Source organism: Myotis davidii, unplaced genomic scaffold (assembly GCF_000327345.1).
Source record: "Myotis davidii unplaced genomic scaffold, ASM32734v1 scaffold197, whole genome shotgun sequence".
In the NCBI taxonomy this organism is placed as follows: domain Eukaryota; kingdom Metazoa; phylum Chordata; class Mammalia; order Chiroptera; family Vespertilionidae; genus Myotis; species Myotis davidii.
This window is the reverse complement of record NW_006291549.1, coordinates 1,634,980-1,646,228: the sequence shown is the minus strand read 5'-3', so window position 1 is coordinate 1,646,228 and position 11,249 is coordinate 1,634,980. Positions and strand designations below refer to the sequence as shown.

The 11,249-nt window shown below is 33.6% G+C and overlaps 1 protein-coding gene across 7 annotated transcripts in view; it reads right to left on the bottom strand.

The window, feature by feature from the left end:
* The window catches only part of CNTLN (centlein), a 268,476-nt gene that overhangs the window by 179,780 nt on the left and 77,447 nt on the right, over nt 1–11,249 (bottom strand). For all 7 annotated transcript variants that reach the window (XR_001514051.1, XM_015564722.1, XM_015564724.1 and 4 more), the window contains exons 4-5: nt 6,253–6,387; nt 5,476–5,655 (exon numbers count right to left, since the gene is read on the bottom strand). Coding sequence is in view for 6 of the 7 variants with exons in the window: in XM_015564722.1 (XP_015420208.1) it covers nt 5,476–5,655; nt 6,253–6,387 (315 nt within the window). In the remaining variant the exon portion in view is untranslated. The remainder of the gene's footprint in view (nt 1–5,475; nt 5,656–6,252; nt 6,388–11,249) is intronic.

Here is an 11,249-nt window from a genome sequence, read left to right as displayed (position 1 = left end):
CCCCAACATAATAAAAGCCAAATATGACAAACCTACAGCCAACATCATACTCAATGGGCAAAAACTAAAACCATCCGAAGAACAGGAACAAGACAGGGATGCCCACTCTCATTAAACCAGTTCAACACAGTACTGGAAGTGCTAGCCAAAGCTATCAGACAAGAAGAAGAAATAAAAGGCATTAAAATTGGAAAAGAAGTAAAACTGTCATTATTCATAGATGATATGATATTGTATGACACTGTACATAGAAAACCCTAAAGACTCGATCAAAATACTAGACTTAATAAGTGAGTTTGGCAATGTAGCAGGATACAAAATTAACACCCAGAAATCTATGGCTCTTTTATACACCAATAATGAACTCACAGAAAGAGAAACTAAAAAAACATTCCATTTACCATTGCAGCAACAACAAAAATAAGATACAGAGGAATAATTTTAACCAAGGACGTAAAGGACCTGCACTCAAAAAACTATAGGATGCTGAAAAAAGAGATAGAGGAAGACATAAATAAATGGAAGAATATACCGTGTTCATGGATTGGAAGAATCAACATCATTAAAATGTCCATACTACCCAAAGCAATCTATGGATCCAATGCAATCCCCATTAAAATACAAATGGCGTATTTCACAGACCTCGAACAAACTCTCCAAAAATTTATCTGGAATAAAAAAAGACCCCGAATAGCCACAGCAATCCTGAGAAAGTAGGACAAAGTTGGAGGGATCACAATACCAGATATCAAGCTATATTACAAAGCCATGGTTCTCAAAATTGCCTGGTACTGAGAACAGACATATAGACCAATGGAACAGAACAGAGGACCCAGAAATAGACCCAAGTCATTATGCTCAATTAATATTTGACAAAGGAGGCAACAGCATACAGTGGAGTCAAGACAGTCTCTTCAATAAATGGTGTTGGGAAAATTGGACAGATACATGCAAAAAAAAAAAAAAGAAACTAGCCACCGAATTACACCATATACAAAAACATACTCAAAATGGATAAAGGGCTTAAATATAAGATGGGAAACCACAGAAATCTTAGAAGCCATCGGCAGCAAAATAGCAGACATATGTCATAGCAAGACCTTTACCATTACAGCTCTAGGATAATGGAAACTAAGGAGAAAATAAACAAATGGGAATACATCAAAATAAAAAGCTTCTGCACAGCAAAAGAAACCATCAACAAAACAACAAGAAAGCCCACTGCAAGGGAGAACATATTTGCCAGTGCTATTTCATATAAAGGTTTAAACTCCAAAATTTATAGGGAACTCATACAACTTAACAAAAGGAAGATAAATAATCCAATAAAAAAAGGGCATAGACCTAAATAGACACTTTTCAAAAGAGGACATACAGAAGGCCAAGAGACATATGAAAATATGTTCAAAGTCATTAATCATCTGAGAGATGAAAATCAAAACAACAACGAGGTACCATCTCACACCTGTCAGAATGGCTATCATCAGCAAGTCAACAAATGATAAGTGCTGGCAAGGACGCAGAGAAAAAGGAGCCCTCATGCACTGCTGGTGGGAATGCAGACTGGTGCAGCCTCTGTGGAAAACAGTATGGAGTTTCCTCAAAAAATTAAAAATGGAACTCCCATTTGACCCCGTGATCCCACTTCTAGGAATATATCCCAAGAAAACAGCAACACCCAAAGAAAGGACATATGCACCCCCATGTTCATAGCAGCACAATTTACAATAGCTAAGATTTGGAATCAGTATAAGTGCCTGTCAGCAGATGAGTGGATTAGCAAACAGTGGTAAATCTACACAATAGAATACTATGCTACTGTAAAAAAGAAGGAATTCTTACCATTCGCAACAGCATGGATGGAACTGGAGAACATTATGCCAAGCGAAATAAGCCAGTCAGAGAAAGATAAATATCACAAGATCTCACTCATTTGTGGACTATAATGAACAACATAAACTAATGAACAAAATAGAGCCAGAGACATAGAAGCATCGAACAGACCGTCAAACCTAAGTGAGTAGGCTGGGGGAAGGGAGAGTAAGAGATCAACCAAAGGACTTGTATGGATGCATATGAGCATAAACAATAGACACAGACAGTAGGGGAGTGAGGGCATGTGCTTGAGAGTGGGAGTGGCTGGAGAGAGATCAATTGGGGGAAAAGAAGACTTATGCAATGCTTTAAAGAAAGAGAATTAAAAAAAATAGAATCAAATTTTGTTGTTAAAATGTAAAATAACAAAATGTGAACAATACACCAGAGGGTTCAACAACAAATATAAGCAGATAGAAGAAAGAATCAGTAAAGTAGAGATATAACGTGTGAAATTATTGATTCTGAGAAGAAGGAAGGAAAATGAAAAATGAATAGTTCTTATGGGGTCAGTGGAGCACCATTAAGAAAATCAACATACACATTACAGGAGTCCCAAAAGACGAGACAGAAAACAGCAAAAAAAATAAGATTTGAAAAAATAATGACCAAACATTTCCCAACTTTGATATGAGATTTGCATATAAAAACCTAAAGACCTCAATGAACTCCAAGTAAGATCAACAGAAAGTCACCCATATTGAGATACACTATAATAAAACTTTGAAATTCAACTAAAAGTGAAGAGAGAATCTTGAAAGCAACAACAGAGAGTTACTTGTCATATACAAGGGACATTAATGAGATTAATAGCTGATTTACAATAAAAATTCATAGAAGCAGGAGGCAGTGGAACGACATATTTAATGATATAAAAGAAAAGAACTGATGACATTGAATTTTATACCCAGCAAAAGTGTTTTCAAAATTTAGAGAGTAATTAAGGTATTTATAGATAAGCAAAAGCTGATGGAGCTGAATCTGTCTTAGGAGAGACGCTAAAAATTTAGATTGAAATAAAAGGATGCAAAACAGTAACTGAAAGCCATATGAAGAAACAGATTCCAATAAAGGAAAATACGTGGGGAAATATAAAAGCCAATATTACTGCATATTTGGTAACTGCTTTTAATTTCCTATATGATTAAATGACAAATAAAAATTACTAATCTATGCTACAGGGCACACAATCCTATCTAATAAAAAGAGAAAACATGTTAATTAGCGTACATCCACTACTCTTCCCATTTGGCTAATCAGCAAGATATGCAAATTAACTGCTAGCCAAGATGGCAGCCGGCAGCCAGGCGGCTTGAAGCTAACATGAGGCTTGCTTGCTTCAGTGACTGCACACCTAAGGGTTCCAAGTTCGATTCTCAGTCAAGGGCATGTGCCTGTGTTGCAGGTTCAATCCTGGCCCTGGTCAGGGCACAAGCAGGAGGTAAGCAATCAAAGTGTCTCTATTATACCAATGTTTCTCTCTCTCTCTCTCATCTCTCCCTCTCTCCCTTCCACTCTCTCTAAAAGTCAATGGAAAAATATCCTCAGGTGAGGATTAAAATAAACAAATAAATATATTAGAAAAAACAAAAAATACAAGTCGCCCTGGCCAATGAAGCTCAGTTGATTGGAGCATCGTCCCATACACGAAGGGTTGTGGGTTCAATTCCTAGTCAGAGCACATACCTAGGTTGTGGGGTCGATCCTCAATCTGACTGCAAATGGGAGGAAACCAATCAATGTTCTCTCTCACCTTTCTCTCTCCCTCTCTCTCTCTCACTCTCCTTCTCCCTTCCCTTTTCTGTACAATCAATTAGCATATCCTCAGGTGAAGATTAAAAATAATAAAATATAAATAAAATTTAAAAAGACAAGTCAACAAATGTTGAGGATGGCAGAGAAATCAGAATCCTCATACACTGCTGCTCAGCATGTAAAATGGTGCAGCTGCTTTTTTTTAAACATCTGTATTGATAAACATTTTAATTAGTACCAACTGCCAACAATGAGCAAAATGTAAATGACAGGTGGATGCAGACTGAGTAATGAGACTAGAAAGCCACTGTTTCCTTTCTACTCCAAGAATTTCAAGAAATAATCCATATACTACCTCTTTTTAAAAGTAAGCTTATAAATTCTCCTGAAACCTAAAATTATCAACAATACACAAATAGTTATCATTGTTTTGGTGCAGCTGCTTTTGAAAACAATCTGACATTTCCTCTAAAACTTAAGGACAGAGTTACACTAAGGCTCAGTGATCTCATTTCTTGTTATGTACCTAAGAAAAATGAAGATATATGTATGTATATACAAAATATTGTATACAAATGTTCAGAGCAGCATTATTCATAACACAAGTGTCCATATACTAGTGATAAATAAAATGTTGAATATCTATAAGATGGAATATTAATCAACAATAAAAAAGGATGAAGCACTAATACATGCTACACCGTGGATAAATCCTGAAAACATTATTCTAAGTGGCAGAAGTCAGTCACAAAAGATCACATACTATGATTTTAGTTAGAATAGAAAAATCTATAGAGAAAGAAAGTAGATTAGTGGTTATCTACTAATCCTTTGTGAAGCTAAGGATAAATGAGTAGTGATTGCTTAAGGTTACAGGATTTCTTTTGGGGATGATGAAAATGATTTCAAATTAATTGTGGCGATAGTTGCTCAACTATGCATAAACTAAAACTACTGAACTGTACACTTAAATGGATTCAATACAAGATATGTAAATTACATGTCAATTAATATTTTAGAGAGGAAAGAAGCAGCATATAATTATATGACTTAGAAAATTTCAGAAAATGTACAAATTTTTAGAACCAAGACAGTTGGGAAAAATGCCGAAAAGAAAAAAATAAATATATATGTGTGTTTTTATATATTCTTTTTTATGTGTGTATACATAAAGGGACTATCATATTTGCTAGCACTAAAATACCTATCTGGCCTTTTCAACAAAATCTGGGGAAAAGAAAAACCTAACATTTGATGGGGAAAAATGAACATAACATTCCCAAGACAAAGAAAGTCACAAAAACATATTATTTTGAAAAATACTGATCAAAAGAGTGTAAGAATATTATAAAGACTTATTGCATCTATATATTCTATAGAATAAGATTTTACTCTGAATAGGCCCTCTTAAGCCAAAGAAAACACCATCTTCAAAACTCAAATGAGTATTTTTTTAACTGTCTTGTACTTTTTAAACTTTTTTTAAAGGCCTTGAAAATAGTTTTAAAGCTATATTCCAATGAATTCTAGCCTTTATCTATAAATTTAAGCCCTAATGAAAAGAGTAAAAATTCATGATACTAATATTTCTAAAACATGTTTTCTTTCAAAATGCAATATCACTTATTTTTAGTGATTATAGATAGATATTTGAAGTCAGTTTCCTGCTTTACAACATCAATTTTTAAAAAGCTGTGGGTCTTAAGTGAAGGAATATAAATTAATACTAGTCCCATTGCTGGATTTGACTATATAACTTGCTATTTAAAGAAAATAACATATAATAAACTTCCCGTGAGAAGTTAGGTCCAAAATCACAGGATTAATTGCATTCTGATTGCATACCTTTATTTTTGCATCAATGCTATATTTTTCTTTTTTCCAGTGAGCTTCCTGCTTCCTCAGTCTCTCCAGGTCATTTAGCAGGTCAACACAGCGGGTACTTAATTTCTCATTTTCCTCTTCCAGATCTTTTATAACCAGTCTGTTTTGTTCTTCCTTATTCTGTATACACTCTTTACTGTCCTACAGAACAGTGCCATAGGGCCGATAAAAAAAAAAAACAACAAAAAAATGGTGAGCACTGATCAGCAAATATAAACTGTGAAGTTTTACCCTCACAGCAGCTTCTTCTATATTTGATAGCCAAGGTCACCTGTATACTTTTATTGGCCTCTTTTCATGCAGGTGGATAGATCATATTTTTTCACTGGATGACAGCTTTGATGAGTACACATTTGCAAAGAGACCATTAATTGATCAAGCTGCCTTTGATGCTGTCCCCAGCTATTTTTGAGACTCATACAGACATATACTCCCAGGGTTTTATCAATTAATAATGCCAGTCCCATCAGAATCTAATTACAAGAAGCCACATATTCACACTCCTACTTTCTTAGCTCCATTTCCATCATTAACTATTTATCTGAAAGTTATCAAGCTTGGAGTCTTAGCTTTAAAGCATCTTTCTCAGAGTTTTTGAATGTGAGAAAACTGTGGTACATCAGAGCCTCAGGCAATTTTTCCTCCAAGGTTGTCACTTTCTGTGCCACAAAAGCTGACAAAGCTTAAAGTAGAACTTCAAAGTAATAGTACTGTAAAACTATGTACAAGTCAACACACCTTAACTTCTTGCCTTTTATCTTTAAATTTCTTCTGCAAGTCACTGAATTCTTTCCTTAAGAAAGCATTTTCTTCATCTACTGCAATCTTCCGCTTTACAAGGTCATTTATGTCCTGTTTTAGTCCTGATTCTCTCTTTAAAAAAAGAAATCAGTTATTGGTGAGCTGGTTTTTCTAAGAAAAATTTATGTCATCTAAAACGATTCAGACCTTAATTAAAATGTAAGGATTAACTAGCTTTCATAATAACAGTGCTCATTTTCTTCCTGTGATATGCCCACAGGTTTTTAAGTAAACTCCAAGGACAGCATCTATTTATTAGTTTAAAACATAGACCACATAAAAACTAGATACCAAATATTAAGCCACAAGCAGAAAGCAAACTTTTAGGATTTAGGTGTGAATAAGAGAAAAACAAAATATTCTAATTAAGGAAAATGCATATTAACTAAAATAAGTATTATACTTTTGAGTATCATTTGAAAGAAAATATTTTTAAATGAAACAATTACAGTTTTTTTGAAGGCGTAAATAATATAAAAGAATAAAAATGGCATGTTTGATTTGGTACCAAAAATATCTTGCGCCATAGAAAGAATATTCAGAATATTTAAAAATTCGTAATTTTACCTGAATATTCTTCTTACCAGCCAGAGATATCAAAATGATACTGAACTGAAGGATGTATCCGTGACTCAATTCTTAGTTTCCCACTTCTCTCCTTATAGCTTTTCTCTCAGAAAATGTACCCACCCTCATAGCTTATGGTCTCATCGATGTTTGAAAGGACTACATAATTTATAATCCAGCCTTGACTCTCTCCTAATCACCAACCCACATTTTCAACTTTCTATACAATACCTCCACTTGGATTATCTGCTATCACCTCAAACTAACATGATACAACTGAAATCCATATTCTGATACTATCTCTTTCTTAAACTTCTTCAACTTTTGTCAATCCATCCATTTTTTCAACTAATAGTTATTAAATCCTATTATCTGGCTATACACATTTTTTTAAAGCCTCCAAGTCATTCTTAACATCATCCTTCCCTCAAGCTCCATCTGCCTTTCAACCAAGATATCAGCACATGGTTTTCTTAAGTAATGGGTAATTAAATCAATTGTAATCTAGTAATGGGTCATCATAATCAGCATTTTTAAGTGGAATAGAATACAATAAAAATATCAAAGTAATATGCTCAAATTCTTACCAAAAAAACTGTGCCCATAAGAATATACTTATGAAAGAAGCAGACACACTTTATATATTAAATGAAATATCTCCTATTTTTCTGCAGTGTTTAATTTGTAATTTCTATTTTGTGCAAATGTTATAAAAGTCATATTTAATATCAACTTTGTTACATTTTTACTTTTAATAGACATAGAAGGGTATCTATTATTATATAAAACATTTATTTTATGAGTGTATACTGACTCATAAATTAAAATAATTTTTTTCTATGTGGGGATCATATTAAAAAAAGGTTGAAAAACATTGCTCTAGATTATATATGTTCACAGGTGAAAGTGCTAGGTCATAGGCTAGATGCACTTCAAGAATTCTCAACAGCTCCACATTTGCAACAACACGACTCAAGGTTGTTAATTTTTATAAATCCAATAGATATAACACCTCAACATGGTTTTCATTTCCATTTCCTATTTATATCAAAATGAGTCTGACATAAGTCAAGCAGCATAAAAATAGATCCATAAATAAGGCCTATCCACAATTCATAGCCCATTTTTCTATTCTTATCTAAGTCTTATCCTCCATCATCTAATTCAATTTCTATCTCCTCCATAAGTCTTTCCTAACTATCACAGAAATTTAGCCATTTCTAAATTTCTGTATTGCCTACATTATTTATGTGACACTTAATATACTATATAGTCTTGCTAATTTTTCCTCTATGTATTCATACTGTCTCCCAAACCAAATTATTAAATGTTTATGAATAAGATAGAAACTGAACTATAAATTCAATCATATTAACTTTTGAATAAAAAAGCATAATGCAGTGGGAAATTAGTTAACCAAAACTATCACATTCTGGTAATTAGTTTGATAAATTTGATATTATATTACAAAATCATTAAAGTAATAAATTAGATAAAGGTGTACTCCCAATAGAGGAATATTGATAAATTAAGTCTTCAAAGATTTGTAAAATTTAGTATAATTCAAAATATTTTTCTAAAAATATATGCCCTCAATGTTCTACTTTAAATAATAAAAGCATAGGTATATACAATTACAGTTCATTTTATAATTTAGCTTTATGAAACTTTTTCAATTAACTTTTCTAGGTAGAGTATATTCTTAATGGTCTGGCTTGGGTTAATATTAAAATAGCAAAAGAACTCAGAGGAACCATAAAGTAAAAAGGGTGACAAGAGAAAGTATGTCTGGAACAAATAATTTATTATGAATAAGCCATGAAATTAATAATTTACATAATGGTCAAAAGAAGTCTATAGAGTAAAGGAGAGAATGATAGCGAGTATGAAGCAGGAAAAAAGGCGGAGCAGCAGCATAAAACTTAAAACTCTATCAGGCAATACTTGAGCAAAGTTAATATATTATTTATATAACCTACTTTTAAATGGACATGAAAGTTTTAATAAAGAAAAGATAAGTAATGAAATCACAACTAAAATAAATGGTGAGTGGAGAAAGAGGATGCGGTAGGAGAACTAATTGTAATTGAGAACCTAAACTTATTTTTGAGCTTCCAAGAAGGTAAAGAAACAGGGAAATATAATGTTAAAGAGCAATCAGCATCTAATTAAATGCAATATATAGGTTATTAGCAGAGTCATATTATTTAATACAATATTAGGAGGGGGATTTATTATATGACTTATTTTATAACTGACAGTGAAAAGGCTAAAGTATAGACTTACCAAAAGAAGTTATATGAAAATGCTTACACAATTATCAATTAACTATGTTATATTAGACTGCACTTCTATAAAAGTTTTTATGCAAGGAGCTAAAAACACAGTGTGTGTGTTTTGTGTAACTTTCTAGTAATTTATGTATTTATCCATTTATATTTTATTAGCTAGTATATTTTTAATTTTTTAAGTTATTAAATTGATTGGGGTGAACTTCCTAGTAATTTAAGAGTTACATAAGCTAAAGGAGTTGTCATACTTGAGCTACTTAATTATATGCAGTAAAACAACAAAAAACAATGAAGGGACTTCCTGATTTCTGACCCAGCATGTAAGGAACTTGGAAGTCATCTTTCCTATTCAACACATGAAAAAGTTGAACACACTGAAAATCAACAACTCCTTTTAAATCCATCAGATAACTGAGGTCATAGGGCAAACAACTGTTCCCAAAACTGGAGAGTCAAACAGACAGATACAGAGAATCACAAGTTACCAGAGCAGAAATCCAGGAGCAGAAAACTTCATGGGTAACCAGTACCAGGGTAGGAAAAACCTAATCTATAATTAATGAATTGTTGGAGGATCAATGTAGATATGTTTGAGAGTTAAAAAGTCCAGGAGGGCCAGTCCTAGGGGAGCTCCAACCTTTCATGAGTTTTATGTACTTGAGCCTCGTTATCACAGGGAAGATTGGAGAAAAATCCCTTTCTGCTTCGTATAGGGAGAAGTGAAAAGTAGCCATCCTGTATAATAAAAGCCTAATATGCAAATTGACTGAACAGTGAATGACCGGTCGCTATGATGTGCACTGACCACTAGAGGGAAGTCAAAACAGGAGCTGTGCCCAGCCCAGGCGTCAGGCCAGCCAAGGCAGGTGCCTGCAGGGACCCTCTGATCGCCCCACCAGTTGCCACACAGATCGGCCCTGATCGCCAGCCAGGCCTAGGGACCCTACCCTTGCAGGAATTTTGTGTACCAGGCCTCTAGTTTTAAAATAAGTCCAAAGACAGATAAAGACAACACAATAAAAGAGAATTACTTGCCAATATCCCTCATGAACATAGATGCCAAAATCCTCAACACAATTATAGCAAATCGGATCCCCCAGTACATCAGAAAGATCGTACACCATGACCAACTAGGATTTATCCCAGGGATGCAAGGATGGTACAATATCCACAAATCAATAAACGTGATACATCACATAAACAAATTGAGAGATAAAAAATCAGTCATATCAATTGATGCAGAAAAAGCATTTGACAAAATCCAACAAAGAAGAAATAAAACTGTCCTTATTTGCAGATGATATGTTAATGTACATAGAAAACCCTATAGGCTCCATCAAAAAATTATTAGACTTAATAAAGGAATTTGGCAATGTAGCAGGATACAAAATTAATGCCAAGAAATCTATGGCATTTCTACACACCAATAATGAACTTAGAGAAAAAGAGACTTAAAAAAACAATCCCATTTGCCATTGCACCAAAAAAAAATAAGATACCTAGAAATAAACTTAACTAAGGAGGTAAAAGACCTGTACTTGGAAAACTACAGTACACTGAAAAAAGAGATAGAGGAAGACATAAACAGATGGAAGAACATACTGTGTTCATGGATTGGTAGAGTCAACATCATTAAAATGTCCATACTACCCAAAGCAATCTTTGGATTCAATGCACTCCCCATTAAAATAGCAACAGCATATTTCATAGACCTAGAATGAACTCCCCAAAAATTCATCTGGAATTTAAAAAGACCCTGAATAGCTGCAGCGATCCTGAGAAAGAACAAAATAGGTGGGATCTCAATACCAGATATCAAGCTGCATTACAAAGCCATTGTTCTCATAACTGTCCAGTACTGGCACAAGGACATATAGATCAATATAATATAATAGAGAACCCAGAAATTGACCCAAATGACTATGCTCAATTAATATTTGACAAAGGAGGCAAGAACATACAATGGAGTCAAGACAGTCTCTTCAATAAATGGTGTTGGGAAAATTGGACAGATACATGCACCAAAAAAATGAAACTAGACCACCAACTTACACCATACACAAAAATAAACTCAAA